Here is a 17,782-nt window from a genome sequence, read left to right on the forward strand (position 1 = left end):
TTCCACAGTTGTGCTGCTAAAAATATTTTTTTCACAATCACCATTACTTTACAAACAAAACACTGATAATATGAATGGCAAATTGGTCCTGAGGTAACAGGGGCTGTATTGGCAGGTGGATTTCACCACTTCAGCTGCCACCCCTATATACCCTATTTCACTTTACATTATGGGCATGCTGATTCAGCATTAGGTTATGTTTTAAATAATACATAATACATATTGTGGCAGCAGGCTGATAAAAACGTCTGGGTCTAGCCAGAATGGCAGAGATGTATATGCCAGGTTCAGATGTTATGCTAAAGGTTGTCCTTTAGGGGGGAAGTGCTGAGAGAGCTGGAGGCTTGGAGGTAACAAGCCCAGCTGGAGCTAGCTGGCTTGTTAAGACCTTTACAATTATTCCCAGCCTCCTAAGGGGCCCCACCCTAGAACCAGACTGCGTGTCTGGCGGACTGGGGAGCAATCCGCCTGTGTGTCAGGAACGCAGGCTGTTCCGGACTCTGAGGCCAGCACGGGGACAGCCCCGTCATCGGCGTCTAGTTGCTAGGCGACGGGCGGCCGTTTTCCGCAGTGCTCCTCCTCTCCTTCTCACAGGCAGTGTGACGCGACGGACGAGGCCCGGCGGCGTCCCGTTGCTAGGAGACGCTCGGGTCGGGTCTCGTCTCCGGCTCCGCCCCCAACAATTGCCTCTGCCTATTTAAACTGAGGCTGAACACTTGCTCGACGTTCTAGCAAAATAGTACGTCGAGCAAGCTATTAGGACCCCTCATCTCGAGCAGAGACCCTGTGACCAGCCTCTGGAACTATTGAGCCATCGATCCAGCCTCCAGCTACCCCCAGCACCAAGGAACAGATACACTTCCCCTGACTGGACTCTCACCAAACAGCAAGTATATCTCTTCCATACTCTATACAGGGGAAGTGTTGGTGCTGCCACCTTGTGGGGAAGTCTCATATCACATCCTCTCTGCTATTCTGCTATCTGCTCCATTACTGCTGCTCAGCCATAGTTGTCAGCTGCATGTAACTCATATTGGGCTTAGTGACGTTAACTGGCTCTCTCCTCAAACACTGCTGCACCATATACCCTGGACTGTTAAATCCTCAACCATATTAGATAGACTCAAGTTCGGTCCTTAGTGAAGCAACTAAGGCATCGAACTACAAATCACAACACGGCCCCAATGCTGTATAATTGAGGGCGTGCCGATACAACACGAATCCAACTCAATGCTCCCAGGTTAAATGGTGTATGATGTGTAAGGGGTTCCGACTGCACCCACTGAATTAAAGTGTTACCGGGAACCTCCCTCCTGAACCATTTTCACTTACCTCCGCAGTTGAGATCCTACACTCGCCATCGTGCTCGCAGGAATCGTTACACTGTGTGGCAAAAGAGCAGCCTGTGTGGCAATCCACCTGTGTGGCAAAAGAGCAGCCTGTGTGGCTGTCCTCCTCTGTGGCAAGAGGACAAGGGACAAGCCTGTCTAAAAAGACTTAACACATATTTCTGTTTTGTTGTTTTTTTGCCTAATCAGTTAGCTTTAAAATGCATCACTACAAAGACAAACAAACAACATTAGCACAAATGGGGGGAAAAAAGTGTAAATATGAGTGATAAAAAGTTAAAAAAAATAAAATAAAAAAAACAGAAATGTAATAAGGTAACGGAAGAAGGAGAGGAGGATATTTCATATTTAAATTGAATGAAGGGTGAATGATCACTTTGACTCTGTGGGTGAAGGGGCTTGCACTCCAATATATCCACTCCATGCATTCTGCATACTGGACCTTCAGCTCTACTCCAACTGGACACCCACACTGGTGATCTAGTGGCAGTTCCTGGCTTTCAGTCATCCCTCTTTAATATGCAAACTTTTAGTTTATGAGGGCATTACTTTTTTTTTCATTTTAAGATTTGCAACACTATGCGGGTGCAGAGTGTTCTTGTGGTTTTTTTAATGGTTTTTTTTTGTTTTTTTCTGACTAACTATATCAGGATAGAATTATGGAAGCTGACTTTTTTTTAAAAGTACATGTATTTATAATTTGTATCCTTGCCACACTACCTAATTAACCTGGAGGTTAATGCAGGTCACCTGTACATGCTTGTTATAGATCAGTAACTTACTAGACAAGAAAGCTATAAAGGGAGTCCAGAGCTTACGCTTTCAAAAATAAGTCACCTTACTTTTTTATGACAATTTCTGTTTAAACTGACCAGTGTTCCTTTCCATTCACACACAAATCCATTATCTCTAGCTACATGCAAGAGAAATGATAAAATACCCCTAGGTGGTATAGGGACCCAGTTTCTTTACAGCGCATTCTTCTAACACCTCAGATATCTTCTGGAGATGTTGGGAGGTAAGATGTATGTACTTACATATTTGGAGGGAGTGTTCAGTCCTCCTCCAGCGCTGCGGGGCCCGGTCGCCTCCTCCTCGCCTGTCACCGTCGGCCAAAACCCATGTAAGGGTCCCGGGCCCCCTACATGAGTACCGGCCGTACCCCTCCTGATGGTAGCCCTGCTTGTATCTGCCTCCTTGTTCTGTTCTGCAGACAGCCTGTAGTGGGTGGACCTGCTGGGTCCCTTCCACAGCTCTCTGCACAAGCTATATGCATCACCATGATGAGGTCACCATGATGAGGTCAGTTTTAACATTTTTAAACATACCTTCTCTGTCCTATAAAGAACTTACTGAATACTTACTGAGTTTCACATACATTATTTGCCTAGGTATATACACTTTCTTAATTTTTACTTACTTATTTGAACTCAAAATTCACAAAATAGTTTATCTAATTATTTCTTAACAGGACTGCACATAACACAAAATATATATTCATACCATTAACAGTCTCTAGTCCTTTCTTGTTTATGTGGTCAAATAGCTATATATTAAGTTTCTGCACAGTAATATTTTTCTTTTTAACACATTTGCATGTTACATGCATTAAAGGAAGTGCAAAAAAAGTATGCAAATAAAAAAAAGCCTACAATAAAATGTCTCTGAACTGATTACAATAAAATAAAATCTGAATAATTTTCCTTTTTGCCATGCTGTAAATTCCGTCCATTTTCTACTACTAAAAACGCCTATTTGTGTCTAATGTAATTTAAGGCTAGGTTCCAGTGTTATCTTACCTTCACTCCACGGATTCTGAACTCTGCCAAAGCTCTACTCATCTTAGTTGCTGCCACTTGCTGATCTTTCGCATGGGCAATGACTTTAACAAGGAGAGAATCATAATGGGGAGAGATGACAGCTCCTTGGAAGGCTGAGGCACTATCCAATCTGATTCCCATTCCCTCACCACTTCGAAATACCTGAAAGAGAAAACATTTTTTAATCACCTTCAGAACATCAGATTTATAGCTAAATACAATGCAGCAACCATTATTGGAAAACAAGGTACATACACTAGTATGGAGAGCTTTACCATTAGGCACAGTGGGGCAGCAAAAGAGGCAGTTTTTTTTTCTGTATCTACCATACATTTTTCCCATCATTAATAGAACTACAGTCAACTGTTATATTTTATTTATATCAAGAAGTTATGTACTTACAGGCTACAGTGATAGAAATACAGTCCCTGCCACTTGTGACCCACTACTCTTGCTGAATATAGCTTCATAACCAAACAAAATGTCAGCACCTCCTTAGAATCTAATATTCTGAAGACATTTCTGTCACTGCCCTGCCTCCTTTTCAAAAAATCCCCCAGGAATTTCTACCTCCTCAGGAAATATTAACTACCAACCCCCTCTTAAGCACAGTGCCTCCAATATAGATGACTAACAAAACAGACATGGCTCAATCAGGGGCGCCCCGGAGCGGCCACACCTGTGACAGGCCTCTGGGACGTCATCACACGCGCTTACCTGCCAGCAGTCATCTTGGTGATGGACTTTGGCAAGAGAGGAGGGGACGTTCACCCGGGGGGATAAGGTATGCCGCCAGGTCCCCTCTTCTCTCGTGCAACTGTCAGACTGTCCATGACTGAGTGCCCGACTTTTCAGAGGGGGTGACACCAAAATGATTGTCAGTCATCTTGGTGTCACCCCTCCAATGGTGTCACCCTAGTGGGCCGCACCCCCACTTGTGATGCCACTGGGCTCAATAGATAGATAATTACAAACTCTCCATTGTCTCTCAGTTTACAAAATCCTTGTGCCAGTGTTCCCCAGCAGTTTGTTACCTCCTCTACTAATGCTATAGGAGACTGAATGACAACAGTTTAACAAATGAGAAGTGACAGAACAATTGCAGGCTCTTAAAGATTTTGTAGCAAGAGCAATAACCTTACAGGCTGTACTGAAATGGGTTAGAGAACTGTAGGGAGCTTTTTTTTTTAGTACATCTGCTGGTGATAAATAGTTTTTAAGTCTTTAATTCTTGTTTTCTACATGGGTATTCTGGTCAGTTTTGGCTCCCATAGTGCCATGAGAGACTAATCTGTGGACAGAGCGCATATCCTTTATTTAACATAAAGCCTGAGGGAACACGGGCCTCTTCACACCTATGCATATGCAGTGACTGTATACATTGCACATTTTAAGTACACAATTATTGCTCAGGTATTATGCTAAGTAAAGCAATGAAATTAGAGGTTTTTTTAAAAGCGCAGATGTGCTGAAGAAAAAAATAGTACACATTTTAAAGTATACCTGGCTAAGTACCTTTAAGTACCGGAAAATATATTCCTAACGAAGTAAACTAAGCTCTCACTAACCTTTGTAGCTGTAAGAACTGTAATGAATTAATACCCAAAGTTCACAGCAGAGACACTGAACTTGGCTGCAGTTGGTTTTTCCAAGTATGAATTGCTCCAGTCTCTAAAGAGTACAGTTCAGTGAGGATTTTTTAAAGCTCATTTAATGATTGGTATGAATATGGAAATACATGAATGTCCATATTCTGGCAACAGATTCATTTTAATGTATCTGCTTAATGCATGTAAATGCACAAATATGCTTAATTTTTCATTTTTAATCCACTTGTGTCCCAGCCGCCATTTTAAGGTTAAATCTAATTTTTATTAAAGCTTTTCTTGTGAACAAGGAACATAGACAAATATTGCAACAAGAGGGGTGGGCCAACATATGATATGAAAATTGGTTAAAAAAAAGGGTGACAAAGGGTAAAATATTACAAAAGCCTATCCTTCAAACTGTCAGATGTAGAAATATGTCCAAACCACCCACAAACTGTAAAATTTCTCATAAGAGTCTAAGTCTTATCTAATCTAATCATTTTTTCATACGCATAATGTCATTCATTGCCCGAATCCACAGGGAGAGGGGAGTTATGTACGTTTTCCAAAAGGCAGGGATAAGTTGGCATGCAACTGACAGAAAAAAACTTAGAAAGTATTTTTTCTGTGACGTTCTAGAACTGGGGAGTATAGATAGGAGGGCATTATGTAGGGAGGGAACCAGGACAGCTCTGTAGAGATCATTATACAAAGTGAAAATTTGGTGCCAAAAACGACTTATCCGGGGGAAATCCCACCACATATGTAAATAGGTGCCATTTTCCCCACCACATATCCAACAGGTAACAGGAGTATCCGGAGAGATGCAGTGCAAAGAGTCTCTATAGGTTGGACTCAATGGACTTGTGTCTTTTTTCAACCTGACTAACTATGTAGGTAACTATGTAACTATGTAACCAGCGAGACAGTGTCCCAGTCCTCTTCCGTAATAGTCTTACCCAAATCCTTGTACTACAAATCAAAGTAGTTAGGTGGCTTAATGTCATGGTTTGCCTGCAGTAGCTTATAGAGAGAAGACCATGCATGGTGTGGGTATCCTCAGAGGAGCAGAGGTTCTCAAAAGCTGTAAGCGGCCTCCCAAGCACTCCAGCAGTCGACAGAGAATTACAAAAGGATGAAAGTTGGGCGACACTCAGCCAATTAGTCTCAGCAGGGAAAAAAAGAAGGCAGTGAGAGAAACTGCCCCGTTGAAGGATCGATGAAGTTTCTAGCTTGCAGCCAAGCAGAGCGGGAATAACCTCCCAAGTGAGGGCTGCGCTTACCTAGAGGGAGGGTGGTATTATCAAATAAGGGAGTGAGGGGGCTGGGAATAGAAGACAAATTAAACAGCGTTCTGCTGGCATGACAGATCTTTAAAGTAGCCCGCGTGAGAGGTGAGAGCCGACGTCCAAAGGTGGCAGGAAGGGAAACTATGCATGGAAGCGACCACAGATCTAGGGTAGAGAGATCCTGTTCTACAGTGGTAGAACCCTTCCTGGGGATAGGGCAAACCAATCTAGAATACGGGATAGGAGAGCAGCCTGGTGGCACAATTTAAAGTTGGATAACCCTGCACCCCGCTTAGCACAGGCTCTACAAAGAACCCAGTAATGGATGCGGGAAAATCCATGAGGGATGACTGTGATGTTAACTTCCAGAATTTCTGCGAGCAAAGAATAAGATTCATCCCAGCCGCCATTTTAAAATGGCACTGGAATAGCTGCTATTTGTTCCAGCAACGCTTTAAAACAGCAGCTGGTTTCAGAGGCTCTTGGGGCCCCTCACCAGCATGTAGGTGGAAACAATCAGCTCCTGGGCTTCTGCAGCTTCTAATGCAAACAAAATGCTTACTCTAACCACAGAGGCCAGGGCAGAGCTGTTAAGGTGCCCATGCACCTGCCGATTATCGTACGATAATTACGGGTCATCCCGCGATCGTACGATAATCGGCAGGTGTATGGAAGGTGTGCAACCGTTTCTACTGTACGGTCGCACGTCTTTTGTCTTCCGAGCAGGTTAGTGGCGTGCTCGGAAGACAAATGCCGAACGGGACAAAGTGCGCAAGCGCACACTGCCCGCTCAGCATTGGAATAATCGTAAGCCCTCCCCTTAGCGGGGAGGGCTTGCCATGATCGCAAGTACGATCTGCCTGTCCAAGATGGGCAGGTCGAACGAGGTTTTAATTACCTTACAACCAACGCAACGAAAGTCGTGCAATGGTTGTAGGGTGTATGGCCAGCTTAACAGATCTTTCCAGTGCCTCCCCAGCAATAGATCACTGTTACTGGCTGATTGCAGCCAGCAGTAAATCACTATTAGAAATCACCTGTTGCTGCACAGCTGCATTGGTAGTCCACTGACCAGATCTAGACTCCACATGAAAAATACATCTATATATTCCTTAAAAATAAACAAAAATATTCCCTCCCCAGATTAATCCCCAGGTTGCAACAATTAGGTCAGATACTCTGTATGACATTTGTGTTTTACTGTGCAAACCTGTGAAAAAGTAGCTGTCATGTTAATTTCTGCCCGCGTCAACCCAATTTAATCTTACCTTAATGTTATACTAACAATTCACACAAACCAGTGGGTTGAAAGAGGAATAAATCTCTCCCAAAGTAAAAGGTATACATTCACTTTTAGCATTACAATTTTAAAGTCACACTTATGTGACTTAAAGTCACACTTATAAAATTATCATTTTAATCAGCAGCCTTTGTTGATTATATTTTGAGGTAATAAATAGGGGTGCTCGAATTATGTAAACATTGCATTAAGATAAATTACAGGAATATGCATTTATTCCAATTTTTAGTATTTATTTCCAATAAAAACCAAAGAAATAAAAACATATTTATCCAATATTGCCATCAAATTAAAGCCTGTCCTGAAAAAAAAAACATCATACATTGGGGTAAACTACATAACAAAAGATAACATGCAGACTTGAGACATTACTGAAACATTGAGAAAAAAACCCTCTGGGACTAAGAGGATTTAGGGAGAAAAAGGCCTGGGGGACTGCATGCTAAGCTGTGCTAAGATGAAACTAGTCACATAAATGGGCTTTTACTACAAGAATAGTATTAACAAACATGTTGCATTTTATTGCAGTGCAATGGATCCCACCGCAGATCAGATACAATGCACACTACCGAAGCGTTCACAATGCTCTAGCCTATCCCATGTGAATGGGCCCTATGTCTGAATAAGTCTGAATAGACCCTTAAGGTGGCCATACACTAGTAGATTTTCGGTCAGAAAAATGACCACGATCGGAAATCTATCAGTTGTGGATGGAGGAATCTCCCACTTGGCCAAGCTTCAGTATCTTGCCTGCATCCAAATCAGATTGTTAAGGTAGTTTGACAGTCAGCGGGGCCGACTAGCAAGATACTGAAGCTTGGCCCAGCAGGGGATTCCTCCATACACGCAGTTTAGCGTAGATCAGGGGTGGACTGACCGTTCGGGCAGTCGGGCACAGGGCCGGACTGACCGTCTGGGCTGTCGGGCACCGCCCGAGGGCCCGCAGCCATAAGCTTGTCATGCTGTCACGATCATGGTTTGCGATTCCATCCTTCAGTGTTATAACCCTCGTTCTGGCTGTGCAGTGGCTGCCTGTCAGTGACAGGAGCCTAGCACACTGATGTTCTCAGCTCAGGCAGACGAGGGGCACCTATATGTAAATACCAGGGGGTCTGGCAGGGGACCTTACACAGCCTTAGTGCAAATATTAAGATTCTCTGGCGTTTTATCTATTCCAGGAAGGACAAATGGTGAGCAAACACCTAGAACTGTGATAACATGTGGTCTGCTGTTCAGAGTAAAATGAACTGTCACAAAACATAACACTAGCAATGCTCTGATGGAAGATCTTTGGCTCTGGAGAAGTGGCGTCACAAGGGGGGTGCAGCCCGCAACTGGGCGACACCTATTGCAGGGGTAACGCCAAAATGACTGACAGTCATTTTGGTGTCACCCCCTCTGAAAAGTCGGGCACTCGGTCAGTGTCAGGAGAGAGGAGGGGACCTGGGGGCATACCTTATGCCGCTGGGTGAACGTCCCTTCTTCTCTCTGCCGGTGCCCATTACCAAGATGACCGCCGGCAGGCATCAATCAGACGGTCTGGAAACCGGGTGACACCCGGCCTCGGGACGCCCCTGCTCTGGAGTACTGTACACTAGTTCTGATCAGTATGTGGACCAAAAGTCATGGATTCCATCAGTACTTGAAATAGAGTGAGAATCCAGCATTACAGTACAATTAAATTTGATAGGAGGTAAAACACTCCATCTGCTTGCTACTTGTAATTGTTGTGTTTGCATGCATGATGCACTGTACACTCCCAGCCCAATCCACATGCCACTTCTTTTTCCACTACTGACATGTATCAAAGTCAGGGAAAAACAGTAAAATCCCAGATCTGACCTCTGCACTCCGTTCGTTCGCTACTACTGATCTCTGCACTCTGTGCGTTACTGACTACTGATCTCTGCACTCTGTGCGTTACTGACTACTGATATCTGCACTCTGTGCGTTACTGACTACTGATCTCTGAGCGTTACTATTGGCCTCTGAACACTGTGCGTTGCTACTGACCTCTGAACACTGTGCATTACTGACTACTGAGCTCTAAGCGTTACTACTGACTACTGATCTCTGAACACTGTGCGTTCCCTACTACTGATCTCTGAACACTGTGCGTTACTGACTACTGTTCTCTGAGCGTTACTACTGACTACTGATCTCTGAACTCTGTGCATAACTGACAACTGATCTCTGCACTCTGTGCATTACTGACAACTGATCTCTGCACTCTGTGCATTACTGACAACTGATCTCTGCACTCTGTGCATTACTGACTACTGATCTCTGAAGACTGTGCGTTACTGACTACTGATCTCTGAAGACTGTGCGTTACTGACTACTGATCTCTTAACACTGTGTGTTACTGACTACTGATATCTGCACTCTGTGCCTTACTTACTACTGATCTCTGCATTGTGTGTGTTAATGACTACTGATCTCTGCATTGTGTGTGTTAATGACTACTGATCTCTGAGCATTACTACTGATCTCTGAACACTGTGCATTACTGACTACTAATCTCTGCACTCTGTGGGTTACTTACTACTGATCTCTGCACTTTGTGTGCTACTACTGAACTCTGAACACTGTGCATTACTACTGATCTCTGAACACTGTGCATTACTGACTACTAATCTCTGAACACTGTGCGTTACTGACTACTAATCTCTGAGCACTGTGCGTTACTGACTACTGATCTCTGCACTATGTGCGTTACTACTGACCCCTGAACACTGTGCATTACTTACTACGGATCTCTGCACTCTGTGCGCCACTGACTACTGACCCCTGAATACTGTGCATTACTTACTACTGATCTCTGCACTCTGTGCTTTACTGACTACTGATCTCTGAACACTGTGGGTTACTTACTACTGATCTCTGCACGCCACTAACTACTGATCTCTGCACTCTGTGCACCACTAACTACTGATCTCTGAGTGTAACTACTGACCACCTCTGAACACTGTGCATTACTACTGACCTCTGAACACTGTGGGTTACTGACTGCTGATCTCTGAGCGTTACTATTGACCTCTGAACACTGTGTATTACTACTGAACTCTGAACATTTTGCATTACTGACTACTGATCTCTGCGGGTTACTGACTACTGATCTCTGCACTCTGTGCGTTACTTACCACTGATCTCTTCACTCTGTGTGTTACTGACTACTGATCTCTGAATATTGTGCGTTACTACTGTTATGGAAATTCGCTTGGTTCAACGCACAAATACATACTGCGCTACAGTGTGCCTAAAAGCACAGCTGTAATACACTCTTTTGTGCAAGGACTGGAAGTATCCCTTTCAGAGTCATGTAGAGTCAGGAGACATGTGTTGCTTGCTTGATAATCCCATGCTTAGAGACCGAGCACAGGCTTTGTTTATTGTTTTATCGCTCCCCCAACAGGAAGTGATGTCAGACAAGAAGGGATGTCTCAAACAGCGAGACAGGAAGTGATAGCAAAACAGGAAATGGGGCAAGACAGGAAGTGATGTCTACAACCAGCAAAACAGGACGTGGGGCAGACAGGAAGTGAACAGGAATACAATAATACAATAATCTATTACCACTGGAGAACCTTATCCAGCATTGCTCAGTGATCAATGCCACATAACATTACTATGATTCTCATGCGCGCTCATTCACAGGGACAACGTTATATTATCTCCAGTGGTTGATCAGACGCACTAGCGACAACAAACGCTTGTTCCTTTCATATACTGCGTTCCAAACAAATGTATCCACGCAAGCCAATAAATCCCTGCATTGCAAAGTACTTGAAATAGAGTGAGAATCCAGCATTACAGTACAATTAAATTTGATAGGAGGTAAAACACTCCATCTGCTTGCTACTTGTAATTGTTGTGTTTGCATGCATGATGCACTGTACACTCCCAGCCCAATCCACATGCCACTTCTTTTTCCACTACTGACATGTATCAAAGTCAGGGAAAAACAGTCAAATCGCAGATCTGACCTCTGCACTCCGTTCGTTCGCTACTACTGATCTCTGCACTCTGTGCGTTACTGACTACTGATCTCTGCACTCTGTGCGTTACTGACTACTGATATCTGCACTCTGTGCGTTACTGACTACTGATCTCTGAGCGTTACTATTGGCCTCTGAACACTGTGCGTTGCTACTGACCTCTGAACACTGTGCATTACTGACTACTGAGCTCTAAGCGTTACTACTGACTACTGATCTCTGAACACTGTGCGTTCCCTACTACTGATCTCTGAACACTGTGCGTTACTGACTACTGTTCTCTGAGCGTTACTACTGACTACTGATCTCTGAACTCTGTGCATAACTGACAACTGATCTCTGCACTCTGTGCATTACTGACAACTGATCTCTGCACTCTGTGCATTACTGACAACTGATCTCTGCACTCTGTGCATTACTGACTACTGATCTCTGAAGACTGTGCGTTACTGACTACTGATCTCTGAAGACTGTGCGTTACTGACTACTGATCTCTTAACACTGTGTGTTACTGACTACTGATATCTGCACTCTGTGCCTTACTTACTACTGATCTCTGCATTGTGTGTGTTAATGACTACTGATCTCTGCATTGTGTGTGTTAATGACTACTGATCTCTGAGCATTACTACTGATCTCTGAACACTGTGCATTACTGACTACTAATCTCTGCACTCTGTGGGTTACTTACTACTGATCTCTGCACTTTGTGTGCTACTACTGAACTCTGAACACTGTGCATTACTACTGATCTCTGAACACTGTGCATTACTGACTACTAATCTCTGAACACTGTGCGTTACTGACTACTAATCTCTGAGCACTGTGCGTTACTGACTACTGATCTCTGCACTATGTGCGTTACTACTGACCCCTGAACACTGTGCATTACTTACTACGGATCTCTGCACTCTGTGCGCCACTGACTACTGACCCCTGAATACTGTGCATTACTTACTACTGATCTCTGCACTCTGTGCTTTACTGACTACTGATCTCTGAACACTGTGGGTTACTTACTACTGATCTCTGCACGCCACTAACTACTGATCTCTGCACTCTGTGCACCACTAACTACTGATCTCTGAGTGTAACTACTGACCACCTCTGAACACTGTGCATTACTACTGACCTCTGAACACTGTGGGTTACTGACTGCTGATCTCTGAGCGTTACTATTGACCTCTGAACACTGTGTATTACTACTGAACTCTGAACATTTTGCATTACTGACTACTGATCTCTGCGGGTTACTGACTACTGATCTCTGCACTCTGTGCGTTACTTACCACTGATCTCTTCACTCTGTGTGTTACTGACTACTGATCTCTGAATATTGTGCGTTACTACTGTTATGGAAATTCGCTTGGTTCAACGCACAAATACATACTGCGCTACAGTGTGCCTAAAAGCACAGCTGTAATACACTCTTTTGTGCAAGGACTGGAAGTATCCCTTTCAGAGTCATGTAGAGTCAGGAGACATGTGTTGCTTGCTTGATAATCCCATGCTTAGAGACCGAGCACAGGCTTTGTTTATTGTTTTATCGCTCCCCCAACAGGAAGTGATGTCAGACAAGAAGGGATGTCTCAAACAGCGAGACAGGAAGTGATAGCAAAACAGGAAATGGGGCAAGACAGGAAGTGATGTCTACAACCAGCAAAACAGGACGTGGGGCAGACAGGAAGTGAACAGGAATACAATAATACAATAATCTATTACCACTGGAGAACCTTATCCAGCATTGCTCAGTGATCAATGCCACATAACATTACTATGATTCTCATGCGCGCTCATTCACAGGGACAACGTTATATTATCTCCAGTGGTTGATCAGACGCACTAGCGACAACAAACGCTTGTTCCTTTCATATACTGCGTTCCAAACAAATGTATCCACGCAAGCCAATAAATCCCTGCATTGCACGGGGGGCCCCAGCCGGCGTCCATACATCTGCCAAGAAGACACTGCTCCGCCGCTGTGAAATGAATGATTACAGAAGTGAATTAATTAATATGTTTTAACTTATACCATACTAATATGTGTGCTTTCTCGAGTGAAACCAAGCTTTCAAAAACTGCAAGATAAGATGGCCTAACCACAAAGCTACAGTTTCCTGCATACTAATTAAGCAAACGTACATGGAAAACAGAATTAAGGAAGTTCTCCTCGTCTCATGACTGAAGTGATTCAACAAGAAGGTTGTCTTATGGAAGTGTATAAAGCCCCAAAAGAGGAAGTGGGGGGAGAGACTCTTACAAGACTGAGTGAAGGAAAGTCCTGAACTCTTTTGATTGTCTGTATTGAGTTTTCCCGTGCACGAATAAAACATTTGTTAACCTTTTAAAATATACCATCGCCTCGTCTCGATATATGCTGAGATTCCATCAACACCGCGCATAAGATATCTACGCCAATGGTTTAACCCCCAGTGCCTATTTAAACCTAGACACTGAGAGACTAATGACAAAACATTACAATACACTAAAACACATCCTAGTAAAATTTCCACAACACTACTGACCCCTGAACACTGTGCGTTACTTACTACTGTTGACTGCACTCAGTGCGTCACTGACGACTGACCTCTACACACTATGTGTTACCACCTTCTGACCTCAGCACCCTGTGCGTTACTGACTACTGACCTCTGCACTCTGTGCGTTACATACTACTGACCTCTGCACTCTGTGTGTTATCACTGACCTCTCTGCCCTCTGTGCGTTGCTTACTTCTGACCTTACCTCTGTGCGTTTCTTACTACTGAGCTCTGCGCTCCTTACTACTAAGCTCTGCATTATGTACTACTGAACTCTGTGGTTTTGACTACTCAATTCTGCGTTATTTACTACTGAACTTTACGTTATTTACTGCTGTATTTGCCACATTTATTATTACTGACCTGCACACTGCGCATTTATTACTGCTCTGCATTTATTCTGGTCTTAGGTCTGCTGTCTGTTGGTTCTGGTCTGAGGTCTGCCGTGTTTGGTTCATGTCGGAGGTCTGACGTGTGTTGGTGCTGGTTGGAGGTCTGATGTGTGTTGGTTCTGGTCGGAAGTCTGTCGTGTGTTAGTTCTGGTCGGAAGTCTGTCGTGTGTTAGTTCTGGTCATGAGGGGACTGACCATTCTGGGGTTTACAGTATGCACCCCCACTCCACTCTGTTTGACTAATCTAATTTATGTTATGGTAGTGTACTATTGCAAATTTTTTACTGTTTTCCTTACTGCCCCATTTAAGGGACATCCCTTCCTCATGCCTATTGAGACAACTGTCTCATTTAGTAGCTTAATAATTGACTGAGACCACTGTCTCATTTTTGCATTAAAAAAAATTAAATAAAATAACTTATACTGACCTGCAACCAGTCCTGTGATTTTAATACCCCCTGTTTTTCCAGCTCTGACACAGGACCAAAGTATACTGTGGTTTTGCTAAGTGACATTAGTTGTAAGTTCATTTTTCTATATTTTTTTAACTTACTAACTTACTAAAACACTTACAGGTCTATTTACTAAAGAGTATATTGGTAGGAGAATTGCAGGAGAATTTTAAAATCTAGACCAATATAGACGATTTTGAAAGTGAAGTAAATATATTAAAGTAAATATATTTTTTCTGGTTTGGCTATTTTGATTGAGATTCTTCAGTTCCCCTACTAATGTTCCTGCAATTTACCCAGGATAATTGGCAGAATTGTAGAATCTTGGTCAAAATAGCCAAACCAGAAACATTCTGCCATTTAGCTCACTTTCCAAACCACCTATGTTGGTCTAGATGCTCTCCTATCAATTCCCCTGCAATTCACCTTTTAGTGAATAGACCTACTATTTTACATAGTGTGGAAAAATAATTTCTGTAACACAAGGATGTATAAGTGTGTGGGGCTTGTGAATGGGTGGGGCTTGTATATGGGCGGGGCACAAGGGGGCCCCATAATCTCGTATTGCCCGCGGGCCCCATGTGTTGTCACTCCGCCCCTGGCGCAGATGGAGGAATCGGTTGCCCTTTTTCCATCAGACCGTAGAAATTCTATAGGTGTATGGCCAGCTTTAGTCTTGTATAATCCCTCGCTGCTTACATCAACTTACAGATCAAGCACTCTAACTACTTGATTTAAAATTGCACCCAAGCAATAGCTTTACACCTATTCCTTGTGGCAACACAACTAATTTTAAATGGTACCACAATGTACCTGTGCTTCAGCGCACAACAATTTACTCCAGTGCACTAGCGGTCCATTTAACCCTTTCGCTGCCAAGGACGTACGGCATACGGAGCTACAAAAGTGCTTCCAGCTGGCCAGCTCAGTATGCCGTACGTCCTTGGCATTTACAGTTCTACTATAAGCTGATGGTCGCTTTAGCGACCATCAGCTTAATGCCTTACAATTGGACAGGTATGAAGCCAATTAAGTGCCACCTAGGATGCATTTTTGTTTTATTTTTTGCAAATAAGCTCACACATGCACAGGTGTACCCATTCAAATGAATAACTTGATGACAGCGGCCACATCTGTAAGTGGCAGTCTGCATGTAATAGTATATATCATCATTTCATGGGGTTTGGAATAGATCACTGTCCCTGAACACAGGGACAAGACACCTGGGATTCCTCCGGCAAGAATCTGTAGGTTCCTGCCACAGAAATCCCAAATTGCCACACGTGAATGGGGCCTAAGGTTTGTGTTCTTTTCCTGGAAATCCTGTTTCGCTAGGACCCCAGAAATAGGGTAGACAAAAAGCAGCTGCAAGCAAAGCAGGGGCCAATAGAGTTTTCCCAAGCCTGCACACACCTCTCCTGGTCCAATTAGCCCCAGCTGCAACTGATTTGGTCAAGATGGGTATGTGTCACTGACCGTTTTGTACAGTTGAGGGAACTCTGTTCACACAAATCCCATGCACACCACTAGCTTCAAATAAGGCTTGCATATAAATGATGCAATCCCTGTTGCCATACCTGCCACGTGACCTCAATAACCAATGATAATCTCTTCTGTGAAGAAAGATCACATCACATGACTGCACTGACCAATCACCACTCCCCACTGGAACAATTATATTCTTGTATAGCTTTTGGGGTAGTGTAGTGTGGTTTTCAAGTGCAAGGACTGTTTTACACGCTGGCATAAGCAGCAGGCAAGAGTTATTATTACAGATAAATGAAGTGGGGCCGTGGGTTGGGGGGTGAGAATGGTGTTGTTAGTTCACCTTTTCATATTTGTAAAAAAGTAAATTCTTTAAATGCTTTTTACTTGCTTAAAAATCCTACCTAGCTTTCCCCCATGTCAAATTAAGGAGAGGGCATTGATTGGAAGTTATGTGTACTATAAATAACCCTGTCTATACTGTGCTGGAAGATTTCATTATCAGTTGTAAAGTAGTTTTATACTCTTCCTGCCCTAAGGGTTAAAGAACTAGAAGCTTGGCTTCCACATTGTATGTTAGTAAGGAAATTCAGTATGCCCCCAGTCTTTATCTGGGGGCAGACTCACTTTGAAATTGTTCTGTCCTGTAATTGCTCTGCCGAAAGCCCTGCTCCAAAGAAACATCTAGAAGGTAAGTATTGTTTTTTTTTAGTTATATTTAGGTATACCGTGAGAATGGGAATACATAAACAAATTTATAATAATAAATTAAGAGCAAAATGTAATTTAGGATTTTACTGTGCAAAAGCCAAACATTGTTATTTCCTTTGCAAGCTCTTGTTTTGCCTGGTTTATTTAAAAGACATAATACTTTTGACATATAAAATGCATTTGTCTTTTCTATGTAAAAGCTTAGCTCACACAATAGCCGACTACAATAGCAAAAAAATCAGCCACAGGTTTAAATTAAATTACAGAAAACCGTTATAAACAATTTGCAATAAGAATTAAATAGAAGCAGTTTAGGAAGACAATATAGATATTTTCATATATACTACTGCTAGGGGACAATGTATTAATATAGGCAAACTCTGGCTCTCCAGCTGTGGTGAAAATATGAATACCATCATGCATCTGCCAGAGTCTTGCAGTGGCTCATGGGATTTGTAGTTCCACAACATATGGAGGACCGAAGTTTGCCTATCCCTGATCTACATTAAGGACCTGTATCGACAGGCTTTTGCTCACTTAACACTTGGAGCAGGTGAAATGCAGGATAGAAAGATGTCAGCCCCAGCTTTTTGACGGAGGTCCTAATAGTGAACTGAGTGTGGAAATGGCCTTATAAGAGAATTATGACTACGTATATATAGAAAACCAACATCTACAAAATCGTATCACTTGAAAAAAGTATAGCACAGAAAGTAACAATAGCCAGCAAGGGACTGTTGCTTGGTTAAAGTTTAGCTAAACATAAGAAAGAAAATTCTAATATATTGCAGGTCATCAGCATTTGATGCAGTAGCTGCATTAGTGTGCTTTTTTTTTTTTTCACCTGATGAGCCTGC

General features: G+C 43.0%; 1 protein-coding gene across 1 annotated transcript in view; it reads right to left on the reverse strand.

The window, feature by feature from the left end:
- Positions 1 to 17,782, reverse strand: part of LOC108797816 (pyruvate carboxylase, mitochondrial-like) — a 433,030-nt gene that overhangs the window by 158,521 nt on the left and 256,727 nt on the right. Inside the window, exon 10 of the mRNA XM_018569492.1 lies at positions 3,149 to 3,331. Within this exon, the coding sequence (XP_018424994.1) occupies positions 3,149 to 3,331 (183 nt within the window). The remainder of the gene's footprint in view (positions 1 to 3,148; positions 3,332 to 17,782) is intronic.

Source organism: Nanorana parkeri, unplaced genomic scaffold (genome assembly GCF_000935625.1).
Source record: "Nanorana parkeri isolate BGI_ZX_2015 unplaced genomic scaffold, ASM93562v1 scaffold1343, whole genome shotgun sequence".
NCBI classification, from domain to species: Eukaryota; Metazoa; Chordata; class Amphibia; order Anura; family Dicroglossidae; genus Nanorana; species Nanorana parkeri.